This window comes from Salmo salar, chromosome ssa25, assembly GCF_905237065.1.
Source record: "Salmo salar chromosome ssa25, Ssal_v3.1, whole genome shotgun sequence".
NCBI classification, from domain to species: Eukaryota; Metazoa; Chordata; class Actinopteri; order Salmoniformes; family Salmonidae; genus Salmo; species Salmo salar.
The window spans coordinates 27919728-27934441 of record NC_059466.1 but is presented as its reverse complement, the minus strand read 5'-3'; the positions used below and the strand labels follow the sequence as shown (position 1 = coordinate 27934441).

The 14714-nt window shown below is 44.8% G+C and overlaps 1 protein-coding gene across 15 annotated transcripts in view; it reads left to right on the top strand.

Annotated features, from left to right (window-relative positions):
• Positions 1–3399: 3399 nt before the first annotated feature.
• map4k4 (mitogen-activated protein kinase kinase kinase kinase 4) overlaps positions 3400–14714 on the top strand; it is a 104933-nt gene continuing 93618 nt past the window's right edge. For 6 of the 15 annotated variants that reach the window (XM_045707734.1, XM_014173829.2, XM_014173834.2 and 3 more), the window contains exons 1-2: positions 3406–3737; positions 4033–4098. In XM_045707734.1, coding sequence (XP_045563690.1) covers positions 3681–3737; positions 4033–4098 — 123 coding nt within the window. In that variant the 5' untranslated portion in view covers positions 3406–3680. Of the gene's footprint in view, positions 3738–4032; positions 4099–14714 lie in introns of all 15 variants that reach the window. The other 9 variants (XM_045707735.1, XM_014173828.2, XM_014173832.2 and 6 more) reach the window with 6 other exon arrangements.

The following is a 14714-nucleotide window of genomic DNA, read 5'->3' as shown; positions in this document are numbered from 1 at the left end:
GAGTGGTTGATGTCCTTGATTATAGTTTTGGCCTTCCTGTGACATCGGGTGCTGTTGGTATCCTGGAGGGCAGGCAGTGTGCCCCCGGTGATGCATTGGGCAGACCGCACCATCCTCTGGAGAGCCCAGCGATTGCCATCCCAGGCGACGATACAGCCCGGCAGGATGCTCTCAATTGTGCATCTGTAAAAGTTTGTGAGGGTCTTAGGGGCCAAGCCGAATTTCTTTAGCCTACTGAGGTTGAAGAGGCGCTGTTGCGCCGCCTTCACCACACTCTCTGTGTGGGTGGACCGTTTCAGATTGTCAAATCAAATTTTATTTGTCACATGCACCAAATACAGCAGGTGTAGACCTTACAGTGAAATGCTTAATTATAAGGCCTTAACCAACGATGCAGTTCTAAGAAAATACCCCAAAAATTAAAAGCTAAAAAAAGTAAGAGATAAATAAGAAAAACAAATAATTAAAGCGGTAAATAACAATAGCGGGGCTATATACAGGGGGTACCGGTGCAGAGTCAATGTGTAAATGTGCGGGGGCACCGATGTCGAGGTATTGAGATAATTATGTACATGCAGGTAGGGTTGTTAAAGAGTCTTTGACGGCAGGTAGGGTTGGCTGGAGCCTTTGACGGTTTTTAGGGCCTTCCTCTGACACCGCCTGGTATAGAGGTCCTGGATAGCAGGAAGCTTGGCCCCGGTGATGTACTGGGCCATACGCACTACCCTCTGTAGTGCCTTGCGGTCAGAGGCCGAGCAGTTTCCATACCAGGCAGTGATGCAACCCGTCAGGATGCTCTCTGGTGCAGCTGTAAAATCTTTTGAGGATCTCAGGACCCATGCCAAATCTTTTCAGTCTCATGAGGGGAAATAGGTTTTTTCGCGCCCTCTTCACGACTGTCCTGGTGTGCTTAGACCATGTTAGTTTGTTGTTGATGTGGACACCAAGGAACTTGAAGCTCTCAACCTGCTCCACTACAGCCCCGTCTTTGAGAATAGGGGCGTGTGATGTGGACGCCGAGGACGCCGAGGAACTTGAAGCTCTTCACCTTCTCCACTGCGGTCCTGTCGATGTGGATAGGGGCGTGCTCCCTCTGCTGTCTCCTGAAGTCCACAATCAGCGTTTTGTTGACGTTAAGGGAAAGGTTATCGTCATTGTTGGTAATCAGGCCAACTACTGTTGTTATCTGCAAACTTGATGATCGAGTTGGAGGCGTGACTGGCCATGGGTGAACAGGGATTACAGGAGGGGGCTGAGCATGCATCCTTGTGGGGCCCCTGTGTTGTGGATCAGTGTAGTGGAGGTGTTGTTTTCTACCTTCACCACTTGGGGGCGGCCCGTCAGGAAGTCCAGGACCCAGTTGCACAGGGCGAGGTTCAGACCCAGGGCCTCAAGCTTAATGAGGAGCTTGGAGGGAACTATGGTGTTGAAGGCTGAGTTATAGTCAATGAACAGCATTCTTACATAGGTATTCCTCTTGTCCAGATGGGATAGGGCAGTGTGCAGTGCGATGATGGTTGCATGGTTTGTGAATCTATTGCGGCAGTACGCAAATTGAAGTGGGTCTAGGGTGTCAGGTAAGGTGGAGGTGAAATGATCCTTAACTAGCCTCTCAAAGCAATTCATGATGACAGAAGTGAGTGCTACAGGGCGATAGTCATATAGTTAACTTACCTTTGCTTTCTTGGGTACAGGAACAATGGTGGACATCTTGAAGCAATACGATAAGAGTTAACTGATAAGAGAAAACTGACCGAAAGCCTAATCTAACAGACAGCAGAGAGAGAAGAGAGAGAGAGCACATAAACATATTGTGAGTTACACCTTACTGTAATATAATAAACGGTTTATTGATACATTGTAAACAAAATATACTGAACAAAAATATAAATGCGTTGGTCCCATGTTTCATGAGCTGAAATTAAAGATCCCATACACGCAAAAGCTTGTTTCTCTCAGATTTTGTGCACAAATTAATTTACATCCCTGTTAGTGAGTATTTCACATTTGCCCAAAAAATCCATCCACCTAACAGGTGTGGAATATCAAGAAGCTGATTAAACAGTATGATCATTACACAGGTGCACCTTTTGCTGGGGACAATAAAAGGCCACTCTAAAATGTGCAGTTTTGTCACACAACACAAGGCCACAGATTGACAATTGGCATGCTGACTGCAGGAATGTCCACCATAGCTCTTGACAGATCATTTTATGTTCATTTCTCTACCATTAGCCACTTCCATCATAGTTTTAGAGAATTTAGCAGTACGTCCAAACGGCCTCACAACCGCAGACCATGTGTATGGCGCTGTGTGGGCGAGCGGTTTGCTAATGTCAACATTGTGAACAGAGTGCCCCATCTGGCGGTGGGGTTATGATATGGGCAGGCATAAGCTACGGACAACGAACACAATTGCATTTTATCAATGGCAATTTGAATGCACAAAGATACCGTGACGAGATCCTGAGGCCCATTGTTGTGTCATTCATCAGCCGCCATCACCTCATGTTTTAACATGATAATGCACTGCCCCATGTCGCAAGGATCTGTACACAATGGAAGCTGAAAATGTCCCAGTTCTTCCAATGGCCTGCATACTCACCAGACATGTCACCCATTGAGCACGTTTGGGATGCTCCGGATCGACCTGTCCAGTTCCCGCCAATATACAGCAACTTCACACAGCAATTGAAGAGGAGTGGGACAACATTCCACAGGCCACAATCAACAGCCTGATCAACTCTATGCAAAGGAGATGTGTCATGCTCATGAGGCAAATGATGGTCTCACCAGATACTGACTGGTTTTCTGATCCATGTCCCTACCTTTCTTTTAAGGTATCTGTGACCAACAAATGCATATCTGTATTCCCAGTCATGTGAAATCCATAGATTAAGGACTCATTTATTTATTTAAATTGACTGATTTCCTTATATGAACTGTAACTCAGTAAAATCTTTGAAGTTGTTGCATGTTGTGTTTATATTTTTGTTCATACCTAGTTTAGACCTAATTTAGGTAGGCTATATGCATGGATGGCAGGTTGCCAAGCAGTTAAGCTGTTTGGCCAGTAACCGAAAAAGGTCGCTGGTTTGAATCCCCAAGCCGACTAGGTGAACAATCTGGTAATGTGCCCATGAGCAAGGCACATAACCCCAATTGCTCCTGTAAATCGCTCTGGATAAAACGTATGCTAAAATGTAAATGGATGTCGTTTTATGAAGACTACAAAAAACAATGCTTAAAAATACATTATTGTGAGCTAATCAGCATGGCACATATATTCAGCATGTTTGGATTCATTTCTGTTGGGGAAAGGGGAGCAGCGGCTCCCTCTATCTCTCTACTGCCCTCACTCAGGCCCTGACCGATTCAGCTTCCTCTGTTGGTGATGCTTTACAGGGGAGTGAGTGAGAGAGAGACAACAAGAGAGAGGGAGGCAGGGGGAGAATAGAGAAGAGCAAGCAGCACTTAGCACTGCCAGCCGCGGTAGCTCAATATGGAGTAACCGCGTAGGCTCGACAACGACGGGAGTACAAAGAACAACCCGCTTTGGATCGAAATTACATTAACAAGGAATAAGGGATCACCTCCAATAATGAGATACAACATTGCATATACACAATCAACTTGAAGGGAATAAAATAGACTTTGCAGTTTCTATTTATTATTGAAAAATGGCGAACGAGTCTCCAGCTAAAAGTCTAGTTGATATAGACCTTGCCTCTTTGCGGGTGAGTGCAATACATCTTATCTGAGGATGTACATTTTTTGCTGTCCAAATCCTTTTATTGGCGCAACCATGGGCTAAACCAGGGTAAAATGTGTAATAAATGGGATGTGTTCTTGGTAGGATAGGGGGATAAATTCCTATCTTTCCTTTGTTGCCAATGCACTGGCATGTGAGGCAAATCTGGCGCTACTGCCTAATTGAACGGGTTGTAACGTTGGCCATGATACTATGAAAACCACCCATCTTTCACAAAGTTATTTGGTAAATGTTAACCATTTGTAAATTTCATTTTTCAGGACCCAGCTGGTATTTTCGAACTGGTGGAAGTGGTCGGCAATGGCACGTATGGACAAGTATACAAGGTTTGTTTGCGTTTCCCAATTCCATATATGCAATATATAGCCTACTGTAGGCAGTCCGAGACCACCGAAAATAGGCGGAAACTAGCGCAAACATGTATTTTTCTCCCAGTTTCAGAGAAGCGGTAAATTGCCTATAGACGGTTGGACCAGTGCGGACTGGATTATTACTGCGCTGAGGTGTAGGGTATAGCCTAAAGATTTAGACATATACATTTCCTTTTCTTTACGATTTTGTCGTGTGTTTTATTGTGTTAGGATTAACTAACTGCAACCCATCAGATTTAACAAGCCAAACCAGCTCTAATTTGTCTGGCGATCCTTATCATAGGCGCCTGACCGACTTCTCCCGGTGCGCTACTGGGTGTGCACCGTTGCGCATACTGTATTCAGATCCAATGCAGTGATGAGCTTTTGACATGCCACTTACAGTCGATTAGCAAAGTATGGGATTCGATGTAGGAGCGATTGTCCCGTGTAGCCCAGTTGGTAGAGCATGGACAGGGTTGTGGGTTCGATTCCCAAGGTGGACCAGTACGAAAAAAAATATTAGAATGTATGCACTCACCACTTACTGTAAGTCATTCTGGATAAGAGCATCTGCTATATGACAAAATGTAAAATTGTGCGGATAGTATCTAGCTACAGCCATCACGTCTCACCGGAGTGGATAGAGCACCCTACCTAGGCTACATCACATCCTGTTGTTTTGAAGCTGCTGCTATCTGGTAGAAAGGAAGGGAGATTGGGAGAATATGTCCAGACCTGTTGTCACCTGATTTATTGGTCACAAATGGATGCCGATGGAAAATTATCAGACCTTTTGAATGGCCAATTTGATCCTCACTTGATTTAGCTTGCCTGGCAGTCTATGCAACGGGATAGTCTTAAAAGTGCAAACTCAAAGCCAAATCAATTGTACCATATTCATTTTGTCATATTAATACTTACATATGTAAAATACTTTCAAATATATAAAAGCCTTTAAAATATGCATTTGATCCATATCAAATAATCTGTGAAATGAACATTTGGGCAATTGAGGCCTCTTCCGAGTTGCCGGTCTAAGGCACTGCATCTCAGTGCTAGAGGCGTCACTACATAGGCACAGACACATGCATACAAACACATGATAACATACGCACTATACACACACAGTACACATGTATTTTGCCTTGTAGATATGTGGTAGTGGAGTATGGGCCTGAGGGCACACACTTAGTGTGTTGTGAGTTCTGTAATGAATGTATTGTAATTTTTTTTCAATAGTATAACTGCCTTAGTTTTGCCGGATCCCAGGAAGAGTAGCTGATAATAAATACAAATACTACAGACCCTAGTTCGAGTCCAGGCTATATCACAACCTGCCGTGATTGGGCGGTGCACAATTGGCCCAGCGTTGGCCGGGTTTGGCAGGGGTAGGCCGTCATTGTAAATAAGAATTTTTTATTTTTTTATTTTTTATTTCACCTTTATTTAACCAGGTAGGCAAGTTGAGAACAAGTTTTCATTTACAATTGCGACCTGGCCAAGATAAAGCAAAGCAGTTCGACACATACAACAACACAGAGTTACACATGGAGTAAAAACAAACATACAATCAATAATACAGTAGAAAAATAAGTCTATATACAATGTGAGCAAATGAGGTGAGATAAGGGAGGTAAAGGCAAAAAAAGGCCATGGTGGCAAAGTAAATACAATATAGCAAGTAAAACACTGGAATGGTAGATTTGCAGTGGAAGAAAGTGCAAAGTAGAAATATAAATAATGGGGTGCAAAGGAGCAAAAAATAAATAAATAAATACAGTAGGGGAAGAGGTAGTTGTTTGGGCTAAATTATAGATGGGCTATGTACAGGTGCAGTAATCTGTGAGCTGCTCTGACAACTGGTGCTTAAAGCTAGTGAGGGAGATAAGTGTTTCCAGTTTCAGAGATTTTTGTAGTTTGTTCCAGTCATTGGCAGCAGAGAACTGTAAGGAGAAGTGGCCGAAGGAGGAATTGGCTTTGGGGGTGACCAGAGAGATATACCTGCTGGAGCGTGTGCTACAGGTGGGTGCTGCTATGGTGACCAGCGAGCTGAGATAAGGGGGGACTTTACCTAGCAGGGTCTTGTAGATGACCTGGAGCCAGTGGGTTTGGCGACGAGTATGAAGCGAAGGCCAGCAAACGAGAGCGTACAGGTCGCAGTGGTGGGTAGTATATGGGGCTTTGGTGATAAAACGGATGGCACTGTGATAGACTGCATCCAATTTATTGAGTAGGGTATTGGAGGCTATTTTGTAAATGACATCGCCGAAGTCGAGGATCGGTAGGATGGTCAGTTTTACAAGGGTATGTTTGGCAGCATGAGTGAAGGATGCTTTGTTGCGAAATAGGAAGCCAATTCTAGATTTAACTTTGGATTGGAGATGCTTGATGTGAGTCTGGAAGGAGAGTTTACAGTCTAACCAGACACCTAGGTATTTGTAGTTGTCCACATATTCTAAGTCAAAACCGTCCAGAGTAGTGATGCTGGACAGGCGGGCAGGTGCGGGCAGCGATCGGTTGAAGAGCATGCATTTAGTTTTACTTGTATTTAAGAGCAGTTGGAGGCCACGGTAGGAGAGTTGTATGGCATTGAAGCTCGTCTGGAGGGTTGTTAACACAGTGTCCAAAGAAGGGCCAGAAGTATACAGAATGGTGTCGTCTGCGTAGAGGTGGATCAGAGACTCACCAGCAGCAAGAGCAACATCATTGATGTATACAGAGAAGAGAGTCGGCCCAAGTATTGAACCCTGTGGCACCCCCAGAGACTGCCAGAGGTCCGGGCAACAGGCCCTCCGATTTGACACACTGAACTCTATCAGAGAAGTAGTTGGTGAACCAGGCGAGAAAATCATTTGAGAAACCAAGGCTATTGAGTCTGTCGATGAGGATGTGGTGATTGACAGAGTCGAAAGCCTTGGCCAGGTCGATGAATTACAGCTGCACAGTAATGTCTCTTATCGATGGCGGTTATGATATCGTTAAGGACCTTGAGCGTGGCAGAGGTGCACCCATGACCGGCTCTGAAACCAGATTGCATAGCGGAGAAGGTGCGGTGGGATTCGAAATGGTCGGTGATCTGTTTGTTGACTTGGATTTCGAAGACCTTAGAAAGGCAGGGTAGGATAGATATAGGTCTGTAGCAGTTTGGGTCAAGAGTGTCCCCCCCTTTGAAGAGGGGGATGACCACAGCAGCTTTCCAATCTTTGGGAATCTCAGACGACACGAAAGAGAGGTTGAACAGGCTAGTAATAGGGGTTGCAACAATTTCGGCAGATAATTTTAGAAAGAAAGGGTCCAGATTGTCTAGCCCGGCTGATTTGTAGGGGTCCAGATTTTGCAGCTCTTTCAGAACATCAGCTGACTGGATTTGGGAGAAGGAGAAATGGGGAAGGGTTGGGTGAGTTGCTGTGGGGGGGGGGGTGCAGTGCTGTTGACCGGGGTAGTGGTAGCCAGGTGGAAAGCATGGCCAGCCGTAGAAAAATGCTTATTGAAATTCTCAATTATAGTGGATTTATCAGTGGTGACAGAGTTTCCTATCCTCAGTGCAGTGGGCAGATGGGAGGAGGTGCTCTTATTCTCCATGGACTTTACAGTGTCCCAGAACTTTTTTGAGTTTGTGTTGCGGGAAGCAAATTTCTGCTTGAAAAAGCTAGCCTTGGCTTTTCTAACTGTCTGTGTATTTTGGTTTCTAACTTCCCTGAAAAGTTGCATATCACGGGGGCTGTTCGATGCTAATGCAGAACGCCACAGGATGTTTTTGTGTTGGTTAAAGGCAGTCAGGTCTGGAGAGAACCAAGGGCTATATCTCTTCCCGGTTCTAAATTTCTTGAATGGGGCATGCTTATTTAAGATGGTGAGGAAGGCATTTAAAAAAAATCAGGCATCCTCTACTGACGGGATGAGGTCAATATCCTTCCAGGATACCCGGGCCAGGTCGATTAGAAAGGCCTGCTCGATGAAGTGTTTCAGTGAGCGTTTGACAGTGATGAGTGGAGGTAATTTCACCTCTGACCCATTACGGATGCAGGCAATGAGGCAGTGATCGCTGAGATCTTGGTTGAAAACAGCAGAGGTGTATTTAGAGGGCATGTTGGTTAGGATGATATCTATGAGGGAGCCCGTGTTTACGGCTTTGGGGTGGTACCTGGTAGGTTCATTGATAATTTGTGTGAGATTGAGGGCATCAAGCTTAGATTGTAGGATGGCTGGGGTGTTAAGCATGTCCCAGTTTAGGTCACCTAACAGTACGAACTCTGAAGATAGATGGGAGGCAATCAATTCACATATGGTGTCAAGAGCACATCTGGGGGCAGAGGGTGGTCTATAGCAGGCGGCAACGGTGAGAGACTTGTTTTTAGAGAGGTGGATTTTTAAAAGTAGAAGTTCAAATTGTTTGGGTACAGACCTGGATGGTAGGACAGAACTCTGCAGGCTATCTCTGCAGTAGATAGCAACACCGCCTCCTTTGGCCGTTCTATCTTGTCTGAAAATGTTGTTGTTAGGGATGGAGATTTCAGAGTTTTTGATGGTCTTCCTAAGCCAGGATTCAGACTATAGTCTGAATCCTTAGCGTGATGGCGGTCTGGTCAGCATGTTAGCTCTGGGGAGTGGCACAAACAATTTGCATTCGAGGATGCATAGGCTATACATGTGTTTACTATATATAGTCGGGTGGAGAGAAGTCAAATCATATTGACTTGTCTGCCAACGTCGTGAAGGCCCTTAAGGCTGCCGATGGATAAAGCCTAATCATTCCTGTGTGTGTGTGTTTTACTACTATGCAATGCACACTTTGAAGACTGCCTATGCACGTCATGGTGAGCTACTAGAGGCCATAGACTGAATAAACTGTTCTGAGTTCCCCTGGTATTGGTGTGTGTCTCTGGAAACACCACAGCATGAAGAATAAGTCTATATGCTTTGGGGGTTTAAAAAGCGTAATTTTGCTCTAGCGCAGTAGTGAGACCATGTCATTAACTGGGAGCCAGGCCGTGTAGAAATGCTCTGTAACACAAATTGGACTTGACTTTTGGAGTTTAACTTCCTTAGGTCTTAGTGAATCATCTCACTTGCTGCAAGTTTGGTAGGAATAAACCAAGCGTTTCTTCAATGAACCACATTAATTTAGTGGCTAGGCGTGTGTGTTTGTAGTTTGCACATGTTTTGATCTACGGCTGTGTGTTTGTGTTAGGATCTGCATGTGTATATTCGATCCACAACCCATTTTGATTGGCCATCATACTCAGACTAGCCAATGGCAGCTGTGTGCCTTTGTAGCTGTATGGACTGCAGCTGTTCAGATGGTAAGAGGGAGAGGGAGAGAAAGGGACATCCCTTAATCAAAGGTGCTTTTGTTTTGAGGGTAAGTCCCTGCAGGAGTTGTAATGGAAAAACAGCATGCATGTCTCACACTATCTGGTCCTAAAAACATCATACCCACACTGCCAACAGTCAGTCAGCAAGGAAATCTGGCATTCCCCCGTGTGGGTAAATGGTTTAACCAAATTATAACTCCTCATAATAACCATCTAGTCCAGGGGTTCTTAACCTGTTAGGGCTAGGGGGCAGCATTGACACGGCTGGATAAAAAACATACCCGATTTAATCTGGTTACCACTCCTACTCAGTAACTAGAATATGCATATACTTATTACATATGGATAGAAAACACCCTAAATTTTCTAAAACTGTTTGAATGGTGTCTGTGAGTATAACAGAACTCAAATGGCAGGTCAAAACCTGAGAGATTCCTTTACAGGAAGTGGCCTGTCTGGCCATTTCTGGAACTTCTTTGCCATCTCTATCATTTACTAAGGATCTCTGCTCTAACGTGACACTTCCCACGTCGTCCATAGGCTCTCATAGCCCGGGAAAAAGAGAATGTCGTCATTCCAGCCCCAGGCTGAAACACATTATCGCCTTTCTCAAGTGGCCCATCAAGAGACACTAGCTTATGCGCGTGACCCGACCGCCCCCGCCTTTGGGATTTTTTCCTCTGTTTGCCGAAAAGGAGATTCCCTGTCGGAATTTTACCGCTTTTCTACGAGAAAAATGACGTAAAATTGATTTTAAACAGCGGTTGACATGCTTCGACGTACGGCAATTGAATACTTTGAATTTTATTGTCAGGAATTGCGCCAGCGCGCGACACTTCTTTACTATTTCGGATAGTGTCTGGAACGCATACGAACAAAACGCCGCTATTCGGATATAACGATGGATTATTTTGGACCAAACCAACATTTGTTATTGAAGTAGACGTCCTGGGTGTGCATTCTGACGAAGACAACAAAAGGTAATGACATTTTTATAATAGTAAATATGATTATGGTGAGTGCTAAACTTGCCGGGTGTCTAAATAGCGAGCCCGTGATGCCTGGGCTATATACTTAGAATATTGCAAAATGTGCTTTCACCAAAAGCTATTTTAAAATCGGACATATCGAGTGCATAGAGGAGGTCTGTATCTATAATTCTTAAAATAATTGTTATGCTTTTTGTGAACGTTTATCGTGAGTAATTTAGTAAAATGTTAGCGAATTCCCCGTAAGTTTGCGGGGGTATGCTAGTTCTGAACGTCACATGCTAATGTAAAAAGCTGGTTTTTGATATAAATATGAACTTGATTGAACAAAACATGCATGTATTGTATAACATAATGTCCTAGGGTTGTCATCTGATGAAGATCATCAAAGGTGAGTGCTGCATTTAGCTGTCTTCTGGGTTTTGGTGACATTATATGCTGGCTTGAAAAATGGGTGTCTGATTATTTCTGGCTTGGTACTCTGCTGACATAATCTAATGTTTTGCTTTCGTTGTAAAGCCTTTTTGAAATCGGACAGTGTGGTTAGATTAACGAGAGTCTTATCTTTAAATGGCTGTAAAATAGTCATATGTTTGAGAAATTGAAGTAATAGGATTTTGAAGATTTTGAAAATCGCGCCACAGGCTGGCAGTGGATGTTACGTAGGTGGGACGAATTCGTCCCGCCGGTCCCATAGAGGTTAAACTTTTTCAGCCTGGGACACAAATTAGAAATTCTACGTTTTCCTGGGACCCAAGCTCACAAAACATGCAACTATAAGGAATATCAGTACATTTCATTGCCCATTAACAAATGCAACATAACAATTAAATGAAATACCCATATAAATAGCTATTCATGTTTCTTTCCCCATTAAAAACACTCTTACATATCTGTCTAGGTTGGAACTGTTGCTGTTAAAATACAATAAATCATTTTAATTCTGAACGGGAATAAACTGATTGATCACATCACACAGATGTAGACCAGAAAACACACACATACACAGCCCTAATTGTTTTTTAAGTATGCCAGAGTTGAGAACCCTGACTCGCATAGGTATGTGGAGCCAAACTGGATCAGAACATCTACTGCTTTCTCAGCCAGGCAGGATACCGCTTCCTGCTGTAGATGAGCAACCCAGAACTGTGTGTTTGCCTCAAAAAGCATCTTGCGTCAATCAATGCATTCCAGTTCAGAATAAAAATGATTACTTGTATTTTAACAGCAACAGTTTTTATTTTTCATCTTCATCTGTGTTGTTACTTAGGGTAGCACTATCAGTAGCTAGATAGCTTGCTTTGGCTAACGTTAGCTAGCTAGCTATTAGCTGTGTACAAGGGGATTGTTTGAAAGAGAAACTCACATTGACTACTATGAGAGATATTATACTCCATTATTTCTGCTTATCATCACCTGTTATAAAATGACTAAAATGCCTTGCTAGCTGACTTACTTTTCCACTGTCGAAGCACTGTTTCCTGAAACATTCTGCCCTGTTCTGAAAGAACTCCCTGGGTTTACCATCTTACTGTGGATGTTTGGTCAGGACCTGTCATTTTTAATTTGTTCGTTTTGAGAGACTCACTCACAAAACACATTGTTGGCGCTCCTTGTTATTTATCAAAGTTTGTATTAAACCAAGAGAGAGAAACTCATCGCTGTATTTGCGTTTCATGACAATTGAGCTCAGTCTGAACTTGTGGCAAGTTTGAGTCAATTCGATGATAGAGGTTAGTGATGGCGAGTGGGAATGACAAGCCAGTGGCTGAAAGCGCATCATCTGCTGCTGAACAACTGCAGTGTGTGGGTCGCAGAGTGATCTTCAAGAAAACTGCCCAAAAAAAGATCTGGTAAACTGAAGCACACGGGCATCTTCCACTCACTCGCATAGCTGCCAAACTGAGCCGAGACACCGCTGCCAAACTGAGCCGAGACACCACTGCCAAACTGAGCCGAGACACCGCTGCCAAACTGACCCGAGACACCGCTGCCAAACTGAGCCGAGACACCGCTGCCAAACTGAGCCGAGACACCGCTGCCAAACTGAGCCGAGACACCGCTGCCAAACTGACCCGAGACACCGCTGCCAAACTGAGCCGAGACACCGCTGCCAAACTGACCCGAGACACCGCTGCCAAACTGAGCCGAGACACCGCTGCCAAACTGAGCCGAGACACCGCTGCCAAACTGAGCCGAGACACCGCTGCCAAACTGAGCCGAGACACCGCTGCCAAACTGAGCCGAGACACCGCTGCCAAACTGACCCGAGACACCGCTGCCAAACTGAGCCGAGACACCGCTGCCAAACTGACCCGAGACACCGCTGCCAAACTGAGCCGAGACACCGCTGCTAAGCAGAGAGCCCAATGAACAGAGAATGCAGTTGCACTTGGCCAAAATCAATTCCAGTAATTAATGAAATAATTATAAATTTACTCTGACACATCGCGACCCACCATTAACAGGTTTGGGTCGCGACCCATACTTTAAAAAAGGCTGGTCTAGTCCATTCTACAACTATAATGGGTTGGCAGCATTTGAATGTCTTCAGTTATAATCCATTATTGGTCAACAGTTCAGTTAATTCTAGTTAGTCTGACATGGTTATTTTTAAGGAACTTGGTCATTGTCAGCTTTGCTGTAGAGGATGGTGGATGTTAGTCAGACGTGAGGAAGTAGCAAAATGGTGGAAGTCATCCATGTAATGATGAGAAGTAGGTGGCTTGGTCCGCCACAGTGTATACCACAAGGTAGTTCCCCACACTGTTTGATTCATTGTCATTCTGAGTTTCGATTTTGGACACAGAAAGATGTGTGTAGATTATTGTATGCATCGTCAGAGATTCTTGAATTTGCTGTGCGCATACATATGTGCCTCACCCACAGCCACGCATAACACATCCATTTATGGCTGCACCTCAAGATCATATCCCGTAGCGATCATTACGTTTACAATGGAAAACTCCAGTTCACATTTTCGGATCATTGCGGAAGGAAGGTTCTGTGTCAGTCTCCATCTTTTCCATTCGTTTGAAGCACTTAGGCGTGATTGGCTGAGCTTTCTAATTGAACTGTGGCTTCTTTTTTTCTCCGCCTTCTCTCTCCGGGACCAAGGGCTTTTGTTGGGGTTGGGCAGCAGTACTGTACATCACAGAGGAAATACTGGCGGAGACAGCGTTGGATCACTTTACAGATGGGCCAGGGGCATGTTGGCTTGGCTCCGCAGGAGCTGTCAGCTTTAGAGATCTCACCCTCCCCTGACCCTCCACCTCCTCCTCCTCCATCTCCCCTAGGTCTACAAGAGATGATAGATAAGGTTGATGAGGGAGAGAGTGAGCCAGGACTAGGAACTGGAGGAACAGGGTTAATGGTCCATGGTGTGAGGTGTGATACGATGCAGTACCAACTACAGACTCTTGTCCATGTAGTTTGTAGTGGGCGCCTGCACTCCCTTAAAGCAGTCTAAGGCTAAAGGTACTATTAACCTGGCAAGAAGGAAGGCCTGATTTTAACCTGATTTTAATTTCCACCCTCTGCTGTTTCAAACCATCATCCCTGGTGGTGCCTTTAAAAAAACAGTGAGCGAAAGTGTCAATTAAACACTGGCTTGCCCCTTCTCACAGTAATCTAGTGCTCACCAGTCCATGCTGTTAGCTACAACCTAATTCACTCACTGTTTGTGGTTAACACATAGTTTCTCCTCGATTACCTGCTCAGGTGTAGGTCCTTCATGAACATACCGGCTTTCTACCCAGATGAAGTCACTGCTACTGCATACTGAACCACTGGCTCGACTCGCACTAAACAAGAGTTTAATAGAGGGAGTGCTGTTCTCCTTTCCTTCCCAGAGCCAGCCCACCCAAGCACAGAGGCTCTGCCTACTGCCTAGCCCCCTGACAGCCTGCTGTGAAAGGTGGAAAAAGCTGTAAACACACAGTGGTCCACCTCTCTTCTCTCCCTCTGCTCTGGCAGTAGTGGACCATCCCTTACTGTGGAATGCAAGGCCTGGGCAGTGTCCATGAGAATGTAGAGAGGGTACAGAGGTAGAGAAGGGAGGAGAGGGGGAAGACGAAGTGAAAAAGAAAGTAAGAGCGAGAGAGGGACAATGAGGTTAAATGGGAGAGGTTGAGTGGAAGGTCATTGGCTTGTGGTCACTGAGAAAATCTAGCCTACTTCACAGCCCAGGTCACATGACTCAGTGAGGAAGATGGGGGAAGGGATGGTGGGCAACATGGCTGCAGTAATCCCACAGCAGGTGACGCCACATGCCGAGAAAGAGGGA